Here is a 27,049-nt window from a genome sequence, read left to right as displayed (position 1 = left end):
TGCTGCCTCGCCTGATTCAAGACGGCCTGGCTGGTGTCCCTGACGCGCTGGGTCCAGGTTTGCAAACAGACCTTGGTCAGACTCTTCCAAGAGTGCCTTCCTGTCGCCCGGCAGCCGCCCCTCCCCCAGCACGGCCACCAGGGGCTTTGGCGGGGGGTGGGGAGACGAAGGAACCGGGGCTTGGTTTGCTCCCCATCGCTCTAGCGGGGTACGCCCCGTGCAGCAGATGCCGACTGCGCGCCCACGTGAGATGACAGCGGCATCCTCACGGTCCTGCCTCGAGGCCGTGTCTTCTGGCCCCGCCCGCGGCGCGTCCTGGGTGGTGATGGCTGCACAGAATCTGTCTCCCTCACTCGGTGTTAGAAAGCGTGCGGTTTCCCAAATCGTTGAAATATTCCTAAGCGGCGGTCTGAGGGCTGGAAGTAATTCCAGGGGGTTGTTCCCTAACCGACTCGTTCCTCCTGTTGTGGTGACGTGCCTCGGTTCTGACTTTTCGCCCCTGTACGTACGCCGCGTGTCGTGTGTCCCCGTTCCTCGTGTCCAGTTTAGGGTTGCTTTCTGGAAGCAGACTCGCGACGTGAAGGATGCACGCGTCTCCCGCCTTCTCAGGTCTGTCCTCTCCCGACGGGCGGTGCCGGCTCCACCCCCAGGGCGGCCCGTGCCGGCTGGTGCGTGCCTGATTCCTGCCGTCCAGGTCGGGTGTTTTCTTCCCGTCCTTCAAAGGGGGTTAAGGCAGGCAACACGCCCCTCGGCCACCTTGCTGGAAGGCCTGTGCGTGTGACCCAGCCTGGCCTCCGACGGACGCACCTGTGGGGTTTTAGTCTCGTGAAGGCAACTGCACCCGAGACGACGTATGAATCCAAAAATCTGAAGTCTCGGCCCGAATAGGCTTGTTGTGGACGTTAAACAGGTGGATGTTTGTGTGGTGAAGAACCAGGCCTTGCACAAGGAGAGGGCCGGTGCCATTTCAGACAGGAGCATCACTGCTTGGGGCGGGTGCCAGCCACACCTGGTCCTCTCAGCAGGGGCGGGGAGGGGGGAGGCACCCCCTCCGTCCCCAGAGGGCAACCACGTGATTTGGGCTGGGGTTTGAGTGTGGTGTCCATCCACCTGGAGGCTGAGGTCAAGCTCATGGGCCGCGGTTGGCCAAGCAGTGCTCCCAGGTGGACACCAAGGCCCCAGGGCCCCCCGGTTGGCAGAGCTCTGTGCACGTTGTCACACGTGGATGCCAGGAGGCGACACGGAGGCCCCGCGTTTGGTACTTTTCCTGGACTCTGCCCCCGCCGTCCCTCGACTGACTTGAGTCTCTGTATTTCTTTCTAATAAACGGAACCGCAAATGTGACAGCGTTCACTGACTTGCGCGACTCCTCCTGGTGAGTTCTCCAAACTGAGTGGTTCGGGGACCCTTGGAACTTGCGGCTGGCGTCAGACGTGTCGGAGGTGAGGGCCCTCTTGGGGACGTGCCCTCTCACCTTGCAGTTTGGAGAACTCTGAGTGTGTTCAAAGAGAGCGAACCCGTGGCAAGACATTCAAGGTCGCTACTTCCTCAAGTGCCCGTTCCTTGCACACTTCAGCCGCGGCGTGTCTGCGGGTCCTAGACAGCGGGGTGCTAGGCCAGCACCTGGCCCCAGAGCAGGCGCTCAGATACGTGACGGGCGAACGGAAGGGAAGCTGACCTCAGAAGACGGGCTTTCTCCCCCAGCTCTCGGGTCGAAAGTGCACTTCCACGGCCTGGAGCCACGGGGCTCCGGGGCGCAGGGAGGTGCAGAAAGGAAGAACGAGGCACGGGCTCCCCTGTAGCAGATGCCCGGGCTGCCCTGTGGGGGCAGGAGATCGGCCATGGAAACCACGAGACTGGTGTGTGTAGCCGCTGGGTCCGGCCCACGCATCGGGGGACCCCAAGGGGCTGCTTTGTGTAGCCGTGGAGGGGAGGACGGTGAAGACGGAGGCCGGAGTGCGCGGGTCTCCACGTCACGGGCGGGGCCGGCCTCCCCCGCCTCTGCCTGCGGTGTTGCGTCTCCCCCCTTCTCCCCACATCTCCTCCCCGCGCCCCTCTTCAGGAGCCAGGACTCTCTGGGTAGTCACTAACGAAAGCACCCCGTGTCTCCTAGGATCCCCGGCCGGCTGAATGACCGGAGGACCCCTCTGGGAGAGCTGAACTGGATCTTCACAGCCATCACGGACACCATCGCCTGGAACGTGCTGCCTCGGGGTGAGGCGGCGTGGGGCAGGGCAGGGAGGCGGCCGGGCCGGGCCGCGTGGGGCCGGGGAGGGCAGCCGCCTGGTGGGAGACACTGGCCCACGGAATAAGGGAAGCGAGCCGGAAGCAGCGAGATCTTGTCGGGGAGGAAAGCTGGGGGTGGGGGGAAGGGGGCAGCGAGAGCCTCTGGGGGTTTCCGTGAGCCACAGCGCATCAGGCGCCAAGACCGGTGGCAGACAGCGAGCCCCACGTGAGCGCTCGCTCCGACGTTACCGTGTTATCTTCTAGGCAGACTCAGGGCTCACCTTTCTTCATAAAAATTGGCACGGCCCGTATTTCGTAAAACCAGAAGTGTTCTGATAAGACTTGTCTGCATTTTTTCTGTACTGACTCTCTAGGGTTTGGTGTTTGCATCTGTGTGAGTATATCTGTGTGTGCATCTTGCCAACAGGAAACGCGCGTATGAGTCCCAGCTTGCTTGTAAAAAATTCCGATAGAAGTAAATCTGTGTCTTTGGCTTTAAATGCTGGACGTGAGTCGCCAAAGGTACCTTTGTATGTTTTGTCTGCCCCCAGATCTCTTCCAAAAACTCTTCAGACAGGACCTGTTGGTGGCGAGTCTGTTTCGCAATTTTCTACTGGCAGAAAGGATCATGAGGTCCTACAACTGCACTCCCGTCAGCAGCCCACGCCTGCCCCCCACCTACATGCACGCCATGTGGTAAGTGTCCCCGGCCGACAGTGCCAGACAGTGTGACGTTCTCTCAGTGGCTTGCTTTCTATTTCTGCTGTGGGACAAGTTTAATGGAATTACGTGAGACAAAATAGCAAGACTTGCCACCAAGCTCGGAGACCCAGGCGGTGCTAACAGCTGGCAAAGTCCTGCCTAAAGCTCCCCGCGCATAGGACACGTGGGTCCCCTCAGAGTTCAGAGGTGCAGGCGCCTTGGGGTGTCTGTCACGACTGAGCGGGACCAGCGGCTCCAGGGGCCTTACGATCGGCCACCCGGGGCAGGACAGGCCCACACACAGGCTTCTGACCCCGCAGAGACCGGTATCGAGAAAAGAAAATGCCAGCTGGGCTTAGGAAGTGTGTCCCACACTGTTCCATCGGGTTAAAGCTGTTGGATTCGTGACCAATTAATTGTATGGTTACTTCACACAAGCACACGCACGTGTGTGTGTCCAGACACACATACACAGTCGCACACACACGTACGTGCTCACACCGCACACGAGTGAGATCCTTATGACTCTGGCTTATAGTTTCCCCCCAAATCGGACGGTTGCTACTTACGCTGCCAGTAACAGGAGTAACAACGGTACTCGTGTGACGTGTCTTCTACTCAGGCCTCCCATTGATGGCGTTTGGTTTCTTCCCGTCCCCTTGCTTCTGTGACACAAGCGGAATTTGAGGCAGTGCTAAAACGGGGCGATAGCAAAGGTGTCTGTCCGTGGGAGAAACTCTAATACAGATACTTAAAAACAGCCATTCACTCAAGGTGTATCTTCGTGGTCAGGTTCATTCCAGCTAGTGATTTATTTTTTTAAATACGTGCATGACCACTTTCCCGTGGTGCTGAAAACGTGGAGAGCCGGGGATGGGTTCGTAGACGTACTGCCCTCATCCACTCGGGAAATCAGGAAGTAAGATTCTCCTCTGTGAGGGAAACGGGGACGTGCCGTGTTGGCTGCTAAACGATTCTGTGCGTGTCCATACCCGCGTCCGGTGTTTACAGGGTAAAGCAGAATGTTGCCATGGGGACCCCAGGCGGCGGGGCCACCACGGTCCCCACATGGCAGGCGGGTCACGTGTGCAGGGTGGCCCCACCACGCTGCAACTGGGAGGGTGTTTGAAGGCCTTTATGGTGCTCAGAGTGAATAATTAGAGTGAAGATGGATGTTTCTGGAAGAGTGGCTCCTCAAAACTGCCTTTTCCTCTAAGAAAAGTGATGTCTTAAGTCTTCTTTCTCCCGAACCAGGTTTTTATAAAACACGTATTATAAAAAAGGGAAGAAAATGGTGGAAACGCTGCATGAGGTCAGTGCCACGGCTGGTCTTGGCAGGAAAACTGGTGAAGCCACAGGGAACAGGCGTCACACCAGCTGCGCGGAGCGGAGGGCCTCCCGGGCCGCCGGCGCCGCTGGCCGAGCAGGCTCCCCGGGGCGCGGGGCACCGCCTGTCAGAGAGAGGCGGCCCGCGGCCTCCCGACACCCCAGCACGCTCCTCGAGTGCATCTTCCGGTGAACGTGCACCTCTCTGGCTGTAGAAATGCCTCCCGTGAGCTGGCTCAGCCGCATGGGGGAAGGGCCGCGGGCTGCGCGGAGGAGATGGCAAAGCCGGGCCGGAGCCGGGGACCCGGGGAAGGAAGCAGCTACAGACGGCCCCCCTCCTCTTGTCCTCCCGGGCTGCTTTCCCAGGATTGGCCTCCTAGAACGTTTCTGAGTTCGTAAGAACGGCTTAAGATAAGGTCCAAAGCCCAGACGTGACGGCAGCCCCGCGTGATCCCGCCGTCACCGTTAAGGACGGCTTTCTTGCCGGCGCCGAAGGCTAGGAATGTGGCCCTCTCTTCCGCACGCTCAGCACCCCCGAATCTCATAAAGCACATCTGCATTTGTCCCAGAAACATGAGCCATACAGAGGTCCACAGGGGCCCAGGGGAACGCGGGGAGAGCCTCACGGGATCCGAGGCAGGCAGAGTGGCTAGCAGCCGTATGTGTGCCCCCGGGCCGTCCCCCTCCCCTGGCCTGGCCTCCCTGAGCACGTCAGGGCCCCTCTGCGGCTGGAACGTACCCTGGACGTGGGGTCTCGTCCGGTCTCGGCCTTCGCGGCCCCCATCATGCGGAGCGCCGTCCGGCCTGCTGCCCTCCCTTGCTCCCTGTACGTGGGATCCAGTCGTTGCAGCTGGGGCTCCGCGGGGAGCAGCCTCGTGTGCTGGAGCCGGACCTGGGCTCCAAGGCCCCGTGCTCGTCCGTGGGTGAACGTGGCGGGCCAGGGTGCCGCAGCGCAGGCACAGCTGTCCGGGGACGTGCCCAGAGCTATGCATAGGGGCAGGACAGGTTGTAGGGGTTGTGGGTGAGCCACCCAAACGGGCCAGGTAGAGAAACGGGCCCGGCCTTCCCGGCTTCACGCCAGGCCCTCGCACCAGGGCCCCTCGCGTCACCAGCACATACAGACGCTGGCCTGGCCGGGCCTGCGTTCGGACCGCCTGGGGTCCCGGTGCTGTGCCAGCTGCTGTTACGGGAGGAGACCACTGTCAGGGTCGTGGACCGTAAAAGGGCGGCTTTTCAGAAAACGTGCAGCGGGTGTCGTATGGCCCAACTCCCAAAAGCGCGTTCTCCGTTTGGGCAGAATTTAGAGGTGGTGAGCCAGGGAGGGCTTCAGTTGGCAGGAGTCTCTTTGTACCTTGTCTGCCCCCATGTCCGCCGGTCCTGTGGGAGCATCCAAGAGGGAGCAGTGTGGGGCGAGGGGCAGAGGGCCAGGTGTTGAGCGCAAGCCTGCATCGTTGACACTCAGCTCCAGGGGGCAGTTTGGGCCCACGGTAAATTTTTAAGAGTAGTCATAAACTCATATTTTCATGTCCAATTTTCTTATTTTAAAATGTTGATAGCCAATATAGTATTTTTTTTTAACGTTTCTTTCTGAGAGACAGAGTGGGGAGGGGCAAAGAGAGGGAGACACAGAATCCGAAGCAGCCTCCAGGCTCTGAGCTGTCAGCACAGAGCCCGACTCGGGGCTTGAACTCACGAGCTGTGAGATCATGACCTGAGCCGAAGTCATACGCTCAACCGACTGAGCCACCCAGGAGCCCCACCAATACGGTATTTTTAAAAAAACTTTCTGAGGGCCAAACCCAACCAATAGGGGGCTAGATGCAGCCTGCTGGGGACTCTGCATGAGTCCGGGACCACGGGTGCCCCGGGGAGCGGAAGCAGGGGGTTCTGCACCTTGGTGCCCCCGGGGCCCCTGAAGCCTGGTAGCCATGCAGGTGGGGAGGCATCGGTGGTGGCCCGGGCTCTCCTTTCGTGAGCCCACCCTGCTTCACCGTTGGCCTCGAAGGTCCTCTCCAATTGGGATCTTTTTTGGAAAGGCTTGATATCATGGCCTTCTATCTTTATATGCTGAGAAAGGCCATGCAAGTAAATCTACAGGGTTCTCTTGCAGGAATCCGCGGTGATGAGATTTCCAGGGAGGAAATCATATGCGTACAGCACACGTTTCCTCCAGATAGGGTTTTCCTAATGACGGTGCCGGCGTGAGGTGTAGCCAAAGAGTAAACATTAGTCAATCCCATTAAATGTTGAAAATTATGCCATTAACCTACTTTGATCAGGACTTGGGTGTGAAAGCAGCCTTTAGATTTCAAGTAGAAAATGCTCGTAGAAACATAATCAAGCGGCAATGGCCACCACAGCACATGGAGACACGGGCGTTTCCGGCCAGTGCGAGAGTTCACTGAGCACCCAGAAGATTCAAGGGGACTCGTTTAGTGGTAAATACACCCCCCACGCACACCCAAATTAGGAGTGGCCACAATGTGTTTTAAGTTTATTTAGTTAGAGCGCGTGCATGTGCGTGAGCAGGGCAGGGGGCAGAGAGAGAGGGAGTGAGAGTCCCAAGCAGGCCCTGCACTGTCAGCACAGAGCCCGACATGGGGCTCGAACTCACAAAACCACGTGGTCATGACCTGAGCCGAAGTTGGCCACTTAACTGACTGAGCCACCCAGGTGCCCCGTGATCACGGTTTTTTAAATGCTGTTCCCAAGTTCCTTGTCAAAAGTGACCCAAGTCCTAGTCCCCTCGCGTGGACTGGCTTCCCTCCAGCTGCTGCTGGCCTGCGGGGCCGCCTTGGATGAGCCTTGCTTTCTGTTCACACCCAGGGGCGTCTAGAAGACCCACACGGACAGTCTGTGCTTCCTAGGGGAGTGTCCACGGTGACAACGTCTTGGTCCCGCACACCTAAACAAATAGTGTCAAGGCGGGAAGAGAGTGTGAAGGTGATGCTTGTAGGTTTCCACTCTCTCCCGGGCTTTAGGGAAATGCTTATTTGCACTTGCGTTTTCCTGGGCCCCACCCCGGCTTTGGCTCCGGCTCCTGCGTTTGCAGGAGGTGGTTTCTAAGGAGATGCTCGCAGAGGGACAGCCGTGCTTCCCAGAGTGACACAGGGCTGCAGCTGTAGGGCTGGCCGGGTTGGCCCGGCTACCGTGTTGTAGATCTGGGGAGGAAGGGACCACCTGGAGACGGTGGGGGTCTTTATTTCTTTATAAAATCGTTCAGAGTTGTTTCTAAGTCAGAGGTCAGAAACACTGGGTGTAAACGCCAGGTCAGGCCCCTGTGGGCGGACCTACCGTGGGAGGCCTCCTCCCCTGGAGGTGGTTAGAAGCAGCGGTGGAAATACAGGTTAGTTGGTAACGCAGAGTCTGCTGGCTTCACGAAGGAGAGTCTGTTGCTCGCTCCATGTGGCCTAAGCGTGAGCCGCGGGGACACAGGCTTCCCGCCGCCCCGCAGTGGCCAGCCCCGGGGACCCAGCTCGTTCCTGCTCTCGCCGGTGTCTCTGTCTCATGCGCCTCATCTGGGGCGGGGGGGGGGGGGGCGGCTGGGAACGCGGCAGGTCCCGGGTGGCCGGCGTGCCGCTCACACCCCCTCCGTGCGGGAGGCGGGAGAGCAGCCGTGAGGGACCAGGCTGTGGTGTCGGGCGCAGAGTGGGGAGGACGTGAGACCCGGACGCCAAGATGGTCGCGCTGCGCTGGGCTCAGTTCTGCCGCGTCGCCTGGGTGCTCGGTGCTGGCGTGGGCTTGCGGCGGAGCTGGTTCGGTGACGAGCCGCGTTAGAACAACGCCCCTTGCTCTTCCCGTCCCTCCTCGGAAACAGACCGGAGCTGCTGCATCCCCAGGGAGCACACAGCCAGCCGCGGCCTCAGAAAGAGCATCTGGAATAAATGATGTGCCGTCTAGTTACTACAGTGCCGGGGTGGTGATGGAGAGGTTGAATTTTGAGCAGGGGAAGGAGGGAACAAAGCCCAACAGAAACCGGGGTCGAAACGCAAGTCTGCACTTGCACTTGGCTTCAGGAGGGGCGCTAACGGCGACGGGCGCTCGGCGCGGCTCCTGTTCAATCTCTGATGTGAAGCCGCCAGGGGCTCGTTCTCCTTCACTTTCGATTTCTGCAGGCCGTGAAACCTCGCCTCTCTCCGCCCTAGTAACCTGTGCTTTCCGTCTCCGTCGAGGGCGCCTCGCCCGCGGCGCAGTCGCTACAGATGGAGGCCGCGCGCTCTTGGAAGGCTCTCCTCCTGGCCCACTCCCTGGGCGTCTGCCATCGCAGGCCCGTTTCCTGAAAACCCGAGCTCCTGCCGGCACGGCACGTTTTCCCGGGCAGTGACTCATCGAGCTGCCTCTGCCCCACGCCGCGGGGATCCGCTCGGCTGGCCAGGCTGTCGCGGCGCCCCCTCCCGCCGCGGCGTGGCCGCTTCGCGGGCTGTGGGAAGTGCGAACGCAGACACCTCCTGGGTTGGCCCCTCGCCACGGCCTCAGACTTCCCAGGACTCACAGTCCCACTCTCCCCGAGCGAGAATCCAAATTAAGACGCCAAGTTCATTTTGATCTTAGCCTAGAAAACGCAGCCGGTTTCAGCCAACCGGTGAGAGGCTCCGGAGAGAGCGCCACTCTCGTGCTGCCGGGCTTTCGTGGGAGCTCAGGTCCCCGAGCCGACCCTTTCCCCTTGCAAGCACCAGCAGCCAGAGGCCTGGGGAGGGTCACCGGGCCTGCTGCAGCTGCACACGTGCCACCGTCTTCAACGCCGCGGGCCAGTCCCTTTCCTCTGTCCCCCCGACGGCCGTGCCCCTCTGTCCACGGCCCTGAGCAGCCTCCCTGCCTCACTCCCAGGAGCTCCGGGGCTCCCCTGCTCCAGGGCCCCCTGTCATGTCCACAGCCCCCCCCACCCCCCGCCCCTCTGCGCACACGAAAGCACATTCCGGGGCTGCTTGAGGACCCGGTCCCTGAGGGAGGGGCCGACCCTCGGGAGCCGCCTGGCCAGCCAGTGACCACGTGGCTCTCAGAAGGACTCTCAGAAGGACTGTCGCCCTCTGGCCCCGGTGCAGCTCCGTGAGGCTTTCACTCTTTGGAGGGACCCAGTGGGTGCCAGCCACGAGACCGCGGGGGGGCCTGTCCCAGCGTGGCCTGGTTCCGCTGATAATCCAGGACACCCCCGCCAGGACCGAGGACAGCCGTGGCGGCGTTTTCACGGGAGGCCTGTCCTTGCCTCGTGATCTTGGTGAGAGGGGCTGAGAAGGGCGTGTCGCCTTCTCCACGCAAGCGTGGTTCCAGCCGCCCTAGACCCACACCTTTACCTGCCCCCAGCTGGTACACGCTTGCAACTCCTCAAGTTCAAAGTTTTTATTAGGTTAAATTCAAGGAATTTGTATAGCACGGAATTGCAGTAATTGACTTTGTTTCTGTCTAACAAAGAGTAAATCTCTCCCTCAACGCCGCTGAAGAACCGTTCTGCCTGCAGCCTGGCCACTTATTGAGCATATGGGAACTATTTATTGCTTGTTCTTTGAGGCACTTTTGATTATGTGCTGATTGCCTCTTAATTAGATTGGTGGGGGAAGGGTGTGCTTGTTCGGCGGGGGCCGGTCTGGGAAAACTGGAATATATTTCGTGTGTTTGAATAACGACAGAGAGCCTCCAGGCTGTTGTTTGTCTTACGTGCTTCCCGTGTTCTGGCTGTTTACATTTTTCGTTCCTGATTTGGTCCCCCCTGGGGACGTGGAACAACGGTACCCCCTTCCCCACGATCATGTGGGGCCATGAGTCTAATAAACGGCAGGTGGAATCCTGCCTCTCAGGAGGTGTCCTGGGAGAAGGGACGGCCGTGCTGGAAACCAGATCCGCATGCCGGCCCCCACCTTGTCTCTACGAGAAAGGAAAGGGAGAGCAGGGACGAAGGAACCTTGTGTCCACGGCATCCACGCTTCCCATCTGTGGCCATAGAGAAAGTGAGGTGATCGTCTGTGTCAGTTGAGAGCTAACACCGAATGCCACGAGCGGCCCTCATTCCTCGGCGCCCCTGCAAAGGCACCTGCTCTCCCAGGGTCCCCTGAGGACCCTCCGAGCAGGCACGACGGGAAAACTGACGCCAGGGAGGCGGAGCCACACTCGCCAGGCCGTCGGGCGCACTCTGGCCGTCTTGTGTGTGTTTTGAGCTAGGTCCCGATGCTGTGCGAAACCGGTGGAGGTGGCCAGGGTCACACGTCAGTGACTTGCCATCCTCTCAAACGAGGACAGGGACACCTCATCCTGAGTGGCTCCTTCGGGGACAGGCCCAGGCAGCGGGCGGTGTGGGGCCAGTCCTGAGTCGGGGCGGGATGAGGGGCCGCTCAGGACGGGGGGCCTAGACAGAGCCGCCTCCTGGCCCCACGCTGGCCGTTTCTGATGAAGCACCGTGGGGCGTTTGCGTGCGACACTGCCACGGTCCGGAAACCACGGTGCCACGGCTGCTTCAGGGCCGTGGACAGGCTGTGGCACCAAGTCAGGGGAGAAGCTGTGGCAGAAAGTGAGACCGTCCCTTTATCTCTCCCAAGCTCTTTTCTCAATTAAATTTAAAGAGATACCACGTTAACAAGATGGCTTCAGTGTGCAGCCAGATGCCTTCCTCCTTCTCCTGTGGCCCAGCCGTGGCCAGGGCCCCGCCCGGAGAAGCGGTCAGTAAGGCCCTGTGGGCGCCCCTCTGCTCTCTCCGCAGGCAAGCCTGGGACCTGGCCGTCGACATCTGCCTCTCTCAGCTGCCCACCATCATTGAGGAAGGCACGGCGTTTCGGGTGAGTCCCACAAGGGCGTCCGTGTGGTCCACTGGGGTGGCACCCAGGGCGCTGGGTTGTTGGACTTTGTTCACCCTCCTGGGAAACCGTGCAGTCAGCAAAGTTTGGAAGATCGCATCCGCCGGGGGTTAAGGATTTTGAGCTGGCAAGCTCTCCAGAAACGTTTTCTCTTAAAATGCTGTCCTTAGCGTGGGCTCCCCGAGCCGTGTTCCGCACTCTACCTTTTACCTGGAATGGGTTCTAGTTTCCCGAGACTCCTGACTGGAACCCTCGGAGGGTGTTAAGTTCGGCCCTGAGGGGATGGCTGGTCCCCAGGCTGCCCGGGGGCCTGACACGGAGGGTCTCACGGCCCCTCGCCACCAGCCCTTCTCGCTCCCGCTGCTGCACGGCCTCCTTGGCTTCATTCGGGACCTGTCTGTCGAGTGCTTACCGTGCACCAAGCCTGAGTGCACCTGCAGAAGACCTGGCCCCTCCCTGGACAACCCTGAGAAAGGTGTGGGGGGTCACACCCGTCGAGTTAGAGCACGGCTAGGAACAGGCGGAGGGTGTGGGGAGCACGTATGTGCCCTCTGATCCCCACAGGACGGGGAGACTTTTGGGTCTGGGAGGAGCCGGACAGCAGGGGGTAGTGGGCGCCTCCAGGCCACCTGAGACCCGGGTGAGTCGGGGGGTGGGGCCAGGTGGTCAGAGCCCCTAGCCTTCTGTACCCACACTGTCGTCTCTGGCCCAACCCAAGACTCCGGTGGGCAAGCCCGCTCCCCTGGGCCTCAGTCTCTTCGTTTTACAGGAGAATCGGGGTGGTATCCATTGAAGGGGCTCAGGAGGACTGAAGGAGTTCACACGGGCTGAGTGCTCAGGTTGAGCGTGGGTGTGTGTGTATGTGCACATGTGGATCGGGGTGGGGGTGTACATATGTGTGCGTATCTGTGTGGAGTACGAGTACTCGTGGGGGTACGTGTATGTGTGTGCATATCTGTAGGGGCGTGTGAGTGCACGTGTGGGGTACGTGTATGTTTATCTACATGGGGGGTGTGTGTATGTGTGCGTGTGTGTGAGGTATGTGTGCACATGTGTATACATGTGTATGTGTGTAGAGTGTATCTACATGTGTGTTTGTATGTATCTGTATGTGGGTCTCCATGTACACGTGTGCACATGTACGTGTGTCTCTCTGGTGTGTCTGTGCAAGTGTGTGTGGGGATGTATCCGTGTGCATGTATGTGCATGTGTATGTATCTGGGGTATGCCTACATACACGTGGGGATGTGTGTGCATGTACATTTGTGCATGTCTGTGTGCAACGTGTGTCCACGTGTGCTTTGTGCGTATCTGTGTGGGGTGTATATCTGTTGTATACGTGGGTGGGCGTGTTATCTATGTGAGGTGTGTCCATGTACATGAGAGTGTGTGTGTGCATGTGTTCACTGTGCATACCTGGGTATGTGCGTCTCTATACGTGTGTGCACATGTGTGTATACCTGTGGTTACCTGTCTATACATGTGTGTATATGTGTGTGTTTCTGTGTGGGGTGTGTGCTTGTGCACGTGGGGTGTGGTGCGTGTGTGTACGTCTGTAGGGTGTGTGTATGCATGTGTGCTTGTGTGCACGTGTGTGCACATAAGTGCACACCTGTGTGGACGGGTGTGTGTGTGTGTACGTGTCTGCATATCTGTGGGTGTGTGTCCGTGTACGTGTGTGTTCACGTACCCGTGTGCACGAATGTACATGTGTGCGCTGAGTGTATCTGCAGGGTGGGTGTGGGAGGTGTCCACGTCTGGGTGCGTATGTACATGTGTGGGGGGGATGTCGGTGCGTGCGTGTGTACATATGTGCTCATCTGTGTCACTGCGTTGTGTGTCCGTGTGCACGTGTGTGCGCGCATGTGATCGGTGCAGGTGCGTCTCTGTGCACGTGCGTGTACGTGTGTGCGTATCTGTGTAGGTGCGTGTGATCCGTGCAGGCGCGTGTCTCTGTGGGGTGTAATTCCTCAGATGGTCTGACGCCCCTGTGGTGGGGGCGATGGGCTGAGAGGCCTTCCTCTCTTGTTTATCTCCTATCTCCTCCTCTTTAGTGCTTGAAAACCTTCACGTTTTAGTATGAAAACGTTCAAGCCTCCACAAGGTTGGAAGAGTAGTACAGGGAGCACCTGTGTGCCCACCGTCCTGCCGCGAACATTTGCCACTTGCTTGAGCACATCCACCCCTCTCTCCGTCCGCCTGTTCTTAACGCTCTCACAAGTTAAATCGCAAGCCACCTTGTTTTCCACCCTGAAGGGAGAGCTGGCAGGGCCTGCGCTCGGCTCTCAGCAGTGCGCGTGGCCCCTTCCCGCTGGACCCACACTGAGGCAGGGACCGGGCTCGTGCAGTCACGGAACTCCGTGGGGACAGCCCAGGGGCCCCCCCCCCCCCCCACTGCAGCTGGAGGCCCTCCCGAGTGCCTCAGCTCGCCCAGGGAGACGAGGGCCCGCCGCCACAAACACGTGTTTAGAAAACCTCCTACAGTTCCGGCTTTCTAGACCGTGTGTGGTTTTACGTTGTACCCTTAGGGGATCAGAACTCTCTACTCCTATGTAAAACAACACAGCTTCTGCACCATTACCCTTCCGCTCCACTGCCAGGCACACTTGCGCGGATCTCAGCGCTTCATTTCTAATCTGCTGGAATCAGCGTTCTGCATCTGGGAATAATTTCCCCCCAATTGTGATAGGGAGGGGTAACTGACGTAGACCCCCTGCTAGGTTTTTTATTTTGTTTTCACTTTTTCGGGAGCAGAACGTACGTAGAGAAAATTGCACATCACAAATGTGCAGCTTGAGGAGTTTTTATAAGAGGAACACACTCCAGTAACCAGCACCCAGATCGAGCGGCCACCTGTTAGAACCCCCCAGACGCCCCTTCCTGCCGCCTTCAGTCTGCTTTCCCGAGCGCAGCCACCATCCCGCCTGGTTTCGTGTGCTTGGATCAGCGGGGTCCTACAGCACGTCGCCGTCGTGCCTGCTTTCGCTCAACGTTACATCTGCTCCCGCGGTCGGGGCTCTTGTCACCATGGGGGACGCTCCAAGGGTCGTGTGCCCATCGTCTGGCCGGTAGGCATTTGGAGTTTACAGGTAGCACCCCCCACGAATAGTGCTGGCCAGTGCCAGGCCGAGCCGTCGGAGCCTGACAGGAAAGAGAAATCAGTGATGCTGAGCCTGTCTTTACTCGATATTTTGATGTTTCGTTCGTTATGGATTTTCACATTTATTCTTTTTAAATCTCGCATTAACGTATTCTTTTATTTCAATTACTGAATTTTCTGGTGCCCCCTTAAGTTTTGCGGGTGCTGCTAATTTTTTACGTGGCTTTGGCGCGTTTGTGTCGGGGGCACACACTGGGAGTGAAGTTGCTGGTTACCAGGCACACGTGTGGTCGGTTTTAGTAGACGCTGCCAGGCGGTTTTCCTGTGAGCGAATCAACTTGCACCTCTACACAGCTTAGGAGAGTTTCAGTTGCCCTGTATCCTCATAAACGCTTGATACTTTCTACCCTTTTCCCTTTATTTGGCTATTGTGGTTCAGTGTGAAGAGGTGTTTCACTGAGATTTTATCTTGTGTTTCTCTGATGGTTCGTAGTGTTGAGCACTAGTTTGTATTTTCATTTGCCATTTGAATACCCTCCTTTGTAAGTTGCCTGATCAACTCTTTTGGTTTTTCTTTTATGTTATCTGTTTCCTATCGATTTGTAGTGGTTGTGTATATAATCTGAATACAAATCCATTGTGAATATCTTTTTCTTTTTTTATCTCTGTGGACTTTATTTTCCTTTTTTTTTTATGTTTTTTTTTTTCCTAGAACAGAAGTTTCTTCTTTTAACATCCAATTTATCAGTTTTTTTCTCATTTGCTTAAAGACCTTTGGTATCCTGTTTAAGAAATGTTTACTTTGAGATGAACACCCTTGAGAAGGTGTTCTTTTTCTTCTGAAAGCCTGATCATTTTACTTTTACCCTTAGACTCGCAGTCCCTCTGGGATTTACTAGCACGGACGGTGTGAGATAGGGGTCAAGACGTGCTTTCCCACACATGGAGGTTGAGCTTACCCAGTGTTATTCGCATCGAACCAGGCGACCATCTGCACGGGCTGCTCCTGGGTTCTCAGCTCTGCCCTTTGGGCCACTGTGTCCTTGCACAGTACTGAGCAGCCTTGATTATGAAAGCAGTTTTTACAGGGATCGCATGGATCTGTAGACGGACACAGGGCAGGCAGTATCTCCACAGCGTTGCGTCTTCCCATCCATCATCATGACTGCGAATAGTGTCTGTCTAAAATTTTCTGTTTTCCCTTTCTTTGTATATATATTGTTTATAAGAGATTTTTTGCAGTACCATTACTAAATTCACTATTTTGTTCTAATAATTTTCCTATAAATTACTGGTCTTCATTTTTTTTTTATTTTCTTATTTTTTAAATGTTTGTTTATTTTGAGATTGGAAGTGAGAGAGAGAGAGAGAGAGAGAGAAAGAGAGAGAGAATGAATCCCAAGCAGGACCCATGCTGTCAGCACAGATCCTGACATGGGGCTTGAACTCACAAACCGTGAGATCATGACCTGAGCCGAAATCAAGAGTCAGATGCTCAACTCACTGAGCCACCCAGGCGCCCCTGGCCTTATTTTAAAACCTCGTTGTCAAATATGCCAAAACAGAGCCCAGCATGTTGGTCACTTGTCCAAGGTCAGTAGTTGGGAGGACAGATTTTAATTAACAACGGAGAGGAGCCTGATCCGATTTGGCATTTCCTGATGTCGGGAGAAGGGGAGAGTGGTTGCTCGCGCTGGGAAGCATGGAGTTTCTTGAAGGACTTTGAAGAAAGCCCATCTGCAGGCTGAGCTCTGACAGGCTATGGAATTTGAACGCTCTTGGCCACTGGGCAGTTTTCTTTTGTCTCCTCTTGTAAGTGGTGAGGTCATCGTGAGTAGTGAGTGTCACTGCACGTGAGGACAGACACCGGGCAGTGTAGCCGTGTCGGGACCGGGGATGGTAAGCGAGAAGAGGAGGAGGAGGTGTGTTGAGATTACTTCCTCTGTGCCTGAATCCCCCAGGGGTCAGGTGGCTCTTTGTGCCCATCTGGCCTTCCCGCTTTCTGTCCTTTTCCGCTCGCGCCTCTTTTCAGGCCCCGGGGCCATCTGACACGTGGGCTGACCACAGAGCAGCCCGCCTGGCCTCAGAATTGCCCTGGGAGGCCTAGACACGCGGCCCCATGGCTCAGAGCCTCTGCACAGCAGCTCTGATGCTACAGCCGTAATCTTGGAGACCCGGCCCAGAACCCCTGCTCTCCCTCATCCTTAGGTGCACACGGGGGCAGCTCTCGAGGCGCTTTGGGGCGCGTTGCTTGGAATGCCGAGCCTGCTTGTGTTGGGGGGCTGCCCGCGCCATAAGGGGCACGACAGCCCTCGCCACGTACCTCAGCGGCAGAGACTTGCCCTTTCTGTGAGCTTTGGGTGAAAAGACGTGGAACGCTTGTCCTCGCGGTGTGGAACGGTTTCTCCGGCAGTGAGCAACACGGGAGCATCCTTCATTCAAATCCGGACTTAGAAGGAGGGGGAAAGAGATGGAATGACCTGAATTACCCGAGCTCCCCTCAGAGACCAAAGGTCTCCCACGCGTGGGGACGGAGAGCTTAACAGAGGTTACTGTTTTTAACCAGTTCAGGAAAAATTCACACTTGAAAACAGGAAAGCCAGTTTGGGGGCTCCATCCCAGCTCCCAGGTCGCCCTCCAGATTTGGTGCACCTGGCCCACGCCGACTTTGCGGGAACGCGGACTCCTGGGTGGTGCTTGCTCTCCGCACACTTTCCACGCCATGGACTGTTCTGAGGGGACGCTGTGGCTCTGCCCACCAGGCTCCTCCGTGGACGGTGTGGGGTGAGCAGGCCCGGGGTGGGGCTTACAGACCTGAGTCGTGCAAACACACGCGGGTCCACGCTGTCTACACGTGCCACGGTCGCACCTTCCCGGCCCCCTTCCTTACGCACAGACACTCTGAAATGCAGCCACCACCTTCCCCTTGGGCAGGAGGACAGGGTTGGGAGGCAGAGATTTGTAACTTGGGATTCTTCTGGTTCAGGGTTTGGGGACAGCACAACTGTGTGTTAGGTGAAAATGATTCTGTCAGACCGAAAAACCCAGCGTTCCCGCTAGCCTGGCTTCTCGGTTCCCGGACCTTCTGGCGGCCAGGTCCTCCCTCCTCCTTGAGCCGCTCCTTCTGTCCTCTGCTTGGTCCCTGTCACTGCCGGGAAAGGCGTCCCCTCTGCCAGTCCAGGAATGACAGATCAACTCCACGCCCCCCCCCCCATCACTGTGACCTCGGTGCCTGGGTCCTCCACTGACCCCAGGGTGGCCTCACATACTCTCTGCCCCCTGCCCCCCACTCTAGGGTCCTGGAGTAAATCACAACTCTGGTTATTTCCTTCCCGTGCCGCTCTGCTCGGCTGTGTTCTCCCTCTCCGTGTCACTGAGAAATAGAAGTGATACAGAGTCCCCTGCAAGTGCCCCAATGTCTGCCCACATCCCCGCATCCGGGGATCCCCGACTCCCGTTCCCGGAGGGCCGCCCGGGCTGCCGGCGGTGCATGGCCCCCCCCGAGAGCCCGCCTCCCTGCCCTCATGGCACCAGCCGCTTCCAGATACACCCTCGCCCCCGCATGGGGAAACCAGAGTTCTGCACCGGGTGGCCTCCCTCCACTCCCCTCCCGCCACCCCCTCCATTCCTGTCCTTCCCCTTTGCACCCAGATCCCTTCTCAGTGCCGTCCACACTGGAGTCTCCAAATTCCCGCCTGTGTTGAGCGCACTCTGCCGCGCCTCTGCCCGCTGCACCTCGGTCTCCGGGGACTCGGCGCTGCTCGGCCGGTCTCGGGGGAACCAGGCTGCGTCCTGCCCGCCCACCACCCCTCCTCCTTCTGCGCCACCGCCCTTGGCCTCCGGGCTCAGCCCTGCTCTTTCCCGCCTCCCTTTGAGTTTGCACCTCCAGCGCCGACTCCCCCCCCCCCCCGCCCCCCGAACTGCAGGCGCAGCACGGTTCCCACTCGATGTCCCCACTCCACGTCCTGTAGGCGTCTCCACTCGTCCTGGTGGGATTCCCCACGTTGTCCCCAGACACGCTCCTTGCGGTCTTCCCAGCTCAGCCCGGGGACACCGTCTCCTCCCGCCCTCGTCCGGTCTGCTCGCACAGGCCGCCAGCTGCACCGTGTCACTCCTGCCACCTCCCCGGCTGCGCCCTGCCCTCCCTCAGCCGGACCCAGGCAGCCGTGGGGGCCGCGTCGTGGGGCGCGTGGTGTCAGGGCGAGGTCCCTAACTAACGCCCCTGCCTGTCCCACAGCACAGTCCGTTCTTTGCTGAGCAGCTGACCGCGTTCCAGGTGTGGCTCACCATGGGCGTGGAGAACAGGAGCCCGCCCGAGCAACTTCCCATTGTTCTGCAGGTGAGTGTCTTTGGACCCTCCGGACGGGCTGAGCGGGCTCCAGGGAAGACCGCTGCCAGCAGAGGGCAGAGTGCGCGCGTGCGTGCGTGTGTGTGACGCCCCCGTGGCCATGCGCCGGCGGGGTGCCTGGAGGTCGGGGGGATCAGACCCTCGAAGTCACCGGCTCCCGTTGCACTCAGTTGGGAAGGCCGTCCTGGGGGCGCCAGAGTTCCCTCCCCCACCCTCCCCGAGCCCCTCATCTGGGTCGTAGTCGGCCGCCCTTCCGGGCACCCGCGGAACGCCACCGTGCGTGTGCTGGTGGCATCGGGCCGTTCTGTTCGGAAGGATGTGAAGCTCCGAGCCACCGGGGGGACAGGAGGGGAGCCGTGAGCGCATCGCAGACGGCCCTCGTGGCTCCTCGCCAGGCGCCTGCCGACTGCAGGGACTGCCTGGGCAGCAGGCAGCCCGGACCCAAAGCCCTGCCTTCCCTTCTGTGGAGGGCGCGTGCGTGGTGGCGGTCGAGTGCCAGCCCTCTCGTGGCCCGTGTCAGTGCTCACGCGAAGACTGCGCCCCGCCAGTGGGTTGGAAGCTTGGTTTCGTGGGTCTCACTCGGCTAATTTTTTTAGCTGATGTGATCGGGTAAGGTGGATGGCAGGTTACCAAAATTCTTCACAGGGGGGAAGATGAGAAAATGTTCCCAGAACTTTTGTGTCAGTTAATGTGTGTTTGCGGGAAGTGTGGACCTCTAGTCAGCGTAGACACAGAGGTCTAATAACTCACTTTAGGACCTGGAACACAGGCTCTGCGGTCGGGGTGCGGTGGCCCGGCAGACGCCGTGGGCAGAGAGGGGCAGGTGCTCACAGGCGCGCTGCCTCCCGGTTCAGGGTCTCAGGTCCTGAGAGCCGGCTGGCTGCCACCGGCACCTTCCTGCGAAGTGGGAGCAGGGGCCTCGTCACCCGCCTGTGCGAGGGACGCCAGGCCCGCGGAAGGGCCGGCACCTTCTTACACGGGCTGCTGACCACGTCGCGACAGAGCCCCCGCGAGCGGCTCCTGCTGCCCAGGGCTGTTTGGGAAATGGGCGGACGGTTTCTCTGTGTCGCCCCCAGAGCCCGGCGTCCCAACTTCGGCGGGCGGGGGGTGGTCAGCTTCCTCTGGGTCCGTCACACAGCCGACTTTGAGGACCGTCCGCCGGCCCCAGCACCGAGGCTTCGCCTGGCTCGGGACTGTGTGCGGGACCTCAGACAGCACAGGGGACTTGGGACGAGGGCACTGGAGACGTGGTAGAAACGCCACGGCCTGTCCTGGCCCCAGAGCAGCGGCCGCCACGGCCGCTCCCAGGATGTGTCTGGGCGCCGTGTGTACCGTGACCGACACCGTGAATAGCCCGCAGAGCTTGTTCGCCTCCAGATCAGTTTAAGACTGTCCTGGGTTTGAAGAAAAGCAGTAAAAAGGAGGAAACACAGCGGGCCGTCTCTTGAGGGAGCGCACACGCTGGCCGGCTGTAAGTGGACAGGACGTGCGGGGACGGCCTTGGCGCGGGGCGGACGTGCTGTGCTCTGTAGCTCCTCCTGGCTTGCCGGAACGTTCACTCGCAGAGCCTGTGGCCCTACCACCGACCTTCCGGTGTTTTCGACGGTGCAGCGGAGTGAAATTCATCCTTTGCAAAGCACGGGTGCGGTGACAAGCATGCGAAATCAGGTCTTCCGGGTCTGGCAAACAGTCCTGCTGTAAATGGCCTTCTATTGACATTTTTCCTAATGTTCCATTTACAATCCACACTCCCTCGGGGAAAGAGGGCCTAACAGAGCCAGCGTCATAATGCCGAAGAAACGGAAAATAACTGAAGGGAAAGCGGGGAGACGTTTTCTGTGCGATCTTGCAAACAGCCACAAGCAGCAGGCTCTCCATTATCCTGGAGGGCCGTCTCCTGGGCCGTGCCCACCCCGGGTCAGTACGTGAACCTGTACTTAACGAGAAAGGACGGGGACACGATGCAGAGGCGCCCTGGCTTCATTCGGCGTGGCCCACGGGGTCAGCCTCTTTCTCGTTAGCCTGGTTAACTTCACGCTGCTTTATCTTAAGGAACTGTATTTTTGCCAAAGCCTGGACCTTGTCACCCATAAGTTATCCTCTGGGGCCTCAGCAAGTCAGAAAGTACTGCATGAGGGAAAGAGAATTTTAATACAGACTTTGTGGCTTTTCCAATCCCTGCTACTTTCTCCACACGCCAGAGAGGATTTTCTGTGCCTCAAGACTCAGAGGCATTAGCGGATGACCTTCGGTGTCAGATGAAATGTCTTCTCAGGCCAGCTGATTTGCAGCCCGTCCTGCGAGGGTGAGCTTGGAAATAACCTTCCCTGACCAGCCCCCGGGGCTTTTCTTGCCTTTTAGAAGTGTAAGCAGCAGGAATCGGAAGGAAGTCCCTCAAACCCCGAGCTGCCACGAGGTGCACACGGTCTTGCGGTGGACGAGACGTCGCTGTCCGTGGCCCCTCGGGCGGCCGGTGTGCAAGGAAGCCCCAGACCGAGAGGGGAGAACCCACGAGCTGCAGGAAGGAGAGAGAAGAGGGGATGTCATAGGACGGTGTTAGGACCTCCACAGACCTCGCGAGGCAGTCCGGGCATTTCATCGGGAAACTGTTTGCTTTCGCTGCATCGTTTTATTTATAAACAGAATTTTTGGTCTGAGAGTGCAGGGTTGCTCTCAGTCCACGGCAGGAAAGTAACTGCGTGTTACTGTGACACGCGTTAGGTATGTCGGTGGGCATCAGGTTCCTGGGCGCCAGGTTCCTGGACCCACTGAGGTCCGCCAGGCCCGAGCTGCAGAATCTGTTTTTGTAGGAAGTGCACCCCCGGCCAGGAGTGTCCACCCAGGAGCCCAAGCGCCGTCGCTACACGAGGCAGACGAAGCGTGGCCGGGGCGGCAAGCCCTGCGTTAATGCGGGAGTGCACGCCGCCACTGACGGGCAAGACCCAGTCACTCGTGCCGTTCGCCATCTGTCCCTGTAATTTCCACAGATCCTGGGCCAGTCTGAAGCAGGAATAATAGGAATAAAAAAGCGTACAACCAAAAGCCAGTCCTTATTTTAAAGTAACTTTCATTTCCACTAGGCTTCCATTTTTCCTAAATATGAATCAACGGAAGGAATCCGAAGGACGATGTCATGTTTTAAAAAGCCAACACTTGGCCTTCTCCAATCGGACATTAATATCACAGCGCAGAGCCCCGCGCCAGGCTCGCGGGGCCGTCTGCGGAGGCCGCGCCGCGTGTCCCGCCAGTGTGGACGCGGCAGCAGGAAGCGGTGGTGCCACGGCCGTCCTTGTGAACGAGGCTCCGGGCCCGGCGCTGCCGTGTGAGCAACGCACCCGGTGGCAGCCGGGGCACGCGGAGCCGGAGCCAGCCTCGCGGCCGTTGCCTCCCCTGCAGATCGCTGCACCGTCCGCCCGAAACGCGGCGCTCCCTTCGCGTTTGCCGCGTTTGCTGTGACGCGAGCGGCGCGCAGCGTCTGCCGCGGGGTCTCTGTGTGTGGCGTCTCTGATCTCCGACCGACTGCGGCCGCGCTCACGGACCCGGGGTCGGCGGGAACCCGGCACCTGAGGCGGCTCTGTTTCCGGTACGACGAGGGCGGCCGGCGAGTCGCCGATGGGACGTCCTGCGCCGCGTGCCGACGCCGTGGGGTCGGCGTGCCGGACGCGCCTCGTGGTGGACGGCCCGGGCCAGGTGCCTCCGCGGACCTCGCGCCACTGGGTTTTGAAAATGTGCCCAAGGCCGGTGTCAGACTGTCGCTGCCTCCGCCGCTCCCGCCGAGGACGCAGGAAGGAAGGCAGGCCCGCGCTTTCCCGCCGACCTTGCCCTGCAGACCTCCGCTTCAGGCACACGTGGTGGCCACAAGTCCGGCGTGGAATCGGGTCCCACGCCTTCGCCCCGACTCTTCTTCAGAGGCTCGACACCTCCAGACGCCCACACGTGCGTGGGGACGGTGGTGTGGGAATGGCCCCGATGCAGTGCGGGGGGGGGGGGGGGGGGGGGGCACGCTGCATTCCGGGGGCTGGGCCAGCCGCGGCTCCTCCTCCTCGCCCGCCCCGCCCCCGGGCCGCCACTCCTGCTGGGGACCTGGTGCTGTCCAGACCCCTCCCCACCTGTCCCTCCAGCCCGTGTTTGCCCCTCACAGGGAGCCCCCGAAACCTCTGCCCCCCGTCGCGTTCCACTCCCCTCTGCCTCCTCCCCACGACCTGACACGATCCACACCCTGCACCCAGCGTGTTGTCCTCGCGGCTGCTGCCGCTGACCTCCGGGAGCAGGCGACACCACCGGTCCCCTCCATCCAGCCTCTCCTCCGCCAGGGGCACGGCCCCTGCTGTCTTGGGTCGCTTCCCCCCCATCAGTCAGGGTCAGGTCCACTCTGCCCCCCCCCCCCATCCGGCCACCGCCGGTCTATCCCCCAGCGACCACATTGGACGCTCGCTGCTGCTTCTCTGGGGAAACCCTCAGCCTGGTCTGTGGGACCCGTCCTCAGACACCCCAAGCTTTCCCATCCCCTCTGCCTGCTACCTGGGGGCCCCACACTTTCCCCTCCCCTCTGGGACCTGGCTGCCCGCTAGGAAGGGGGACCTTCAGGACCCTCCCAAGGAGGGCAGAGGCGCACATGATTCGCAGCACTGCCTGCCGTCACCGCGGATTGTGACAACGTAGCCATCTGCCTGTCTCTGCGGCGACTGATGGTGGGGGGGGGCTCCCGCTGCCCCCAGTCGCGCCCCAGCGCAGCATCCGCACGCAGCAAGCGCCCACGAACACGCGCTGGGTGGCCGGCAGTGGACAGAAGAGTGCCTTCCGGGGGCTCCGTACCCACGGCCTTGAGCGTAAATACCATGAGGAGAAGTCGCTACAAATGACCCCATTAGAAATTTTAAACTCTGATGTAACAAAGAAAACAAGAGAAAAACACGTGGCAAAGATTGTTCTTTTTAACGTATAAAGAACTTTTCCATGTCAATGAGACAAAAAAGCAGACATCTGAGTGGGAAAACAAGGACACACGTGGCCAGTTTACTACAGAAATAGCCGATTAACCTGTGGAAAAAAGACAATCAACTTCACTTGTAATGAATTCAGATTAAAAGGATATTTTATTTTTGTCTCTCATATTGGTAAATAATAGTGGGTCGTGGGCTGCTGTTGTCCCAGAGTTCTTAATTTGTTGTTTAATTAAACCTTTGGGATTCGGTTTTGTGTTTCTCCTTTTTTATAAACTAAGAAATTAAGGGTCAGGGAAGTGAAGCGATTGGCCCAAGGTCCCATAACCAGAGAACACAGCAGCAAACCCTCGTCCTGTGCACTGTGATCAGCAAAGGCCCACGGGAGGGAGGGAGCACCCACGGCGGGGAGGGACCACGGGGCGGTGGGGGGCACCCACAGAGGGGAGCACCCATGCGTGGACTGTAGGAAGTGCAGGGTAGTTCACTGGCAGGTAATTCGGTAGTAAACTTGTGCTGCTCCTACCCTCGGATTTATCCTCGGGAAAAACCATGTGAATAGGCGGAAATGTGCCTGTTGGGATATTCATCGTAGCATCGTTTGTAATAGCAAAAACCTGATAATAGTTTAAAAAGGTTGCGGTGGGGAAGTTGTTTAAATGAACCGGGCACCGGGAATGATACGGCCAGACGTGCCCAGCGATGGGGAGTCAAAGCCACAGTATTTTATTTAGTTTACAGAAGAGGTGAGAAACGCAATAATAGATTACCTAGTTTAGAGTAATTAAAGGAACGCTGTCTGGAGGTTTATACACCACAGTGTCCTCGGTGCCTTTTCACCTGCAATTGAAAAGTATTTGTTCTAATAGTTTCTGCAGGGCCCATATTTTATGCAGAGAAAGGAGCACCTGCTGTAGGTAAATGAACGAATGCAGCCGGGGGCAGGTGTGCGTGCACCCCCGCGTCCAGAATCGCACGGCTCCACGGTGACGCCCTCTCCTTCTTCCTTTCTCAGGTGCTGTTGAGTCAGGTGCACCGGCTGAGAGCCCTGGATTTGCTGGGGCGCTTCTTGGACCTGGGCCCCTGGGCGGTGAGCCTGGTGCGTGCTTCCCGCACTGAGCTGGGGGAGGGTGGAGCCCCGGAGACTCCGTGGTGCGACCGAGGACTGTCTCACAAGCTGGGAGTGATTGGGGGCAGGGGAGGGGCGGCGGTCAGCCCGAGGGGCCCTAGAGGTGCACGTGCTGCCTCGCGGCCTCCGTCACTACAGCCTCTGGCGGTTTGGTTTTGCTCTGCCCTCTCCTCCCATCTGCCACGAGGCTTCGCCTTTGCAGACAGAAAGTGTGGCCGGCCCGCCCCCGTTCGGGAGTGGCTCGCCCCTGCAGGTGCCCCTGAGCCCGCGGAGTGCCCGCACACACCCATCCACCGACTTCACGCTCCGGTGCCCAGCACAATCTGGAAACCCTTTTCCGATTTCTCATTGCGCAGAAGAGTAGAAACGGCCATTGAAAACAGAAAACACTGACAAAAATCAGATCAAAAAGCGACTTGTTTTTGAACAACTACATCAGAAGGAAGGGGGTATCGTTAGCGGACCTGCCAATTAGAGGAGGTTCAGGAGACCTGTCACCAGCTGCAAACATGGACCTTCTTGGTTCTGTGTGCAAACAACAGTTTAGAATTACAGTCTGAAAAAGCAATATTCATGATAATTAGAAATTATCTAATTTGTGATACACACAGCCTTTAATGAGGAAAGGACACAGACCCCGCCCTCGGACTCTGTCCTGGGTGTCCCCCTCCATCTGTCTTGGAGGGAGACGCTGAGGTGATGGACAAAACCGGGCTCTGCCCAGGTGTCCTTTGTGCCGAGATAGCCTGCTTCTCTGTCGCTGCCCTGCCGAGAGCAGAGACGACCCCCCGGGATGATGCCCCATCCGGATCTGGGCACAGGAGCCCCCGCGGCTGTTCCCTGTCTTAACCAGCAGACTGGCCCATCCCGAGGCGGCGGACGCCTTGTGGTTCGAAGCACGAGAACCACTATTAAGGGGCCTTGCGCTTTGCTGCCGAGAGCAGACAAGGCCCTCCGAGGGTGGGGACGGCGGGTTCCAGACGGGAAGCCACCCGTCCCTCGTGAGGCGAGCCCTGGTCTCTGGACGCGGCAGGACCGGAGAAGTCCCGCGGCATCTGAGAGCGTGGGGGTGAGGAGGCCAGAGGAAGCCGCTTGCTCTGCGTGAGGCGCGTCCACCCCCACGGCATTCCCACCGCGCCGAAGGCTCCGCACACCGCGTCCCGAGCCGCGCCGTCCGCCCCCGGCGCCGCTCGGCTGCCCGGGAGCCGGTGCTGGCACTCACTCTCTCTTCTCTCCCCCAGGCCTTGTCTGTGGGCATCTTCCCCTACGTGCTGAAGCTGCTGCAGAGCTCAGCCCGAGAGCTGCGGCCCCTCCTGGTTTTCATCTGGGCCAAGATCCTGGCCGTGGACAGTGTGAGTAGTCCGCGTCGTCCCCGCAGGCGCAAGGCGGGCTCCGTGCGTCGGCCGGCCCGGGTGGCGGCTGCTGCAGAGGTGCTGAGCACAGCTGGTTTGCCCGCCGTGACGCCGTGTCCTCTGTCCCCTGCGATGACCCCGCGTTTCTTGTCCTGCTTCACCCAAGCCTCTGCCTTCAGGGCCAGCTCCTCCCTCCCTCTCCAGGCACGGCTGGTGCCCCCTTTCCAGAATAAGGGAGGTGTGTCTCCTTGGGGCCCAGTCCTGGTCACCTGGGCTGCAGCCACGCCATTCGTGTCCCTCACGTGCCGCAGGCCGCCCCCTCCCCACCCCCTCCAGTCCTCCAGCAGGAAGTGACCCTGACCACTTCCTTCTTTAAACTCTACCCTGCCTCACCCAGACCCCCACCAGACCTGCTGTGTCCCACCCGTGCTTTTTCCTCCCCACCCTGACCTTGGGGACCTTGGGGACCATCTCCTCCAGCTCTGCTCTCCAGTCTCTGCCCCTCCCTGTCCTCAGGCCTCTGGGGCCACAGACTCACATCCACTCCATGGAGCCCCACCCTGGGGGCTGTGCTGGAGACTGGAGACAGGCTCGCGTCCAGCGGATCAGAGCCCCCCGCTGCAGGGGGGAAGCCCCGTGTCTGAGGGGCTGTGCCGTGAGGGTGAGGGCCTAGAGGGGCTGGAGGCGTACGCGGGGCCCCCTCTAAGTGGAGGGCACCCCACTCTTCAGCCAAGAAGAACCGGTAAAGAGTCCGCAATGGGACAAGATCCAAGCTGTGGTTTTTAACTCGTGGCCTCGATGTAGAGGTTGTAGGTTAGCTGAGGAGGGGCTGGGAGAGTGGGTGTGATGGGGCGATGGTCGGGGAGACCCCAGGTGGGGAGGACCTGTGCCTGAGGGGTGCGGTGAGCCCCGGGGCTGGGGGTGTGGAGGAGGAAGAGCCACGGAAGGAAGCCAAAGCAGGATTGACGAGGTGGGAGGCATGACTCACGGGACACAGAGGGGTTCCAGAGTGGGGGTGAGCGCCGGCCGGGAGCGGGCACCCCCCAGAAGAGGCCCCCGTGCGCGGCACTCAGCTTCAGAAGAACCATAGATGTGGAGAGGGGAGGAAGCGCGGTGATCACGTGGTCGCTTGCTTGAGGGG

General features: G+C 59.2%; 1 protein-coding gene across 1 annotated transcript in view; it reads left to right on the top strand.

The window, feature by feature from the left end:
* Positions 1 to 27,049, top strand: part of RPTOR (regulatory associated protein of MTOR complex 1) — a 330,305-nt gene that overhangs the window by 220,448 nt on the left and 82,808 nt on the right. Inside the window, exons 8-13 of the mRNA XM_049635517.1 lie at positions 2,114 to 2,214; positions 2,778 to 2,922; positions 10,943 to 11,018; positions 18,374 to 18,475; positions 24,443 to 24,526; positions 25,798 to 25,908. Of these exons, the coding sequence (XP_049491474.1) occupies positions 2,114 to 2,214; positions 2,778 to 2,922; positions 10,943 to 11,018; positions 18,374 to 18,475; positions 24,443 to 24,526; positions 25,798 to 25,908 (619 nt within the window). The remainder of the gene's footprint in view (positions 1 to 2,113; positions 2,215 to 2,777; positions 2,923 to 10,942; positions 11,019 to 18,373; positions 18,476 to 24,442; positions 24,527 to 25,797; positions 25,909 to 27,049) is intronic.

The sequence above is a fragment of the Panthera uncia genome, chromosome E1, assembly GCF_023721935.1.
Source record: "Panthera uncia isolate 11264 chromosome E1, Puncia_PCG_1.0, whole genome shotgun sequence".
In the NCBI taxonomy this organism is placed as follows: domain Eukaryota; kingdom Metazoa; phylum Chordata; class Mammalia; order Carnivora; family Felidae; genus Panthera; species Panthera uncia.
Note: the sequence above shows the minus strand (reverse complement) of the source record. Positions and strands in the feature narration are given on the sequence as shown.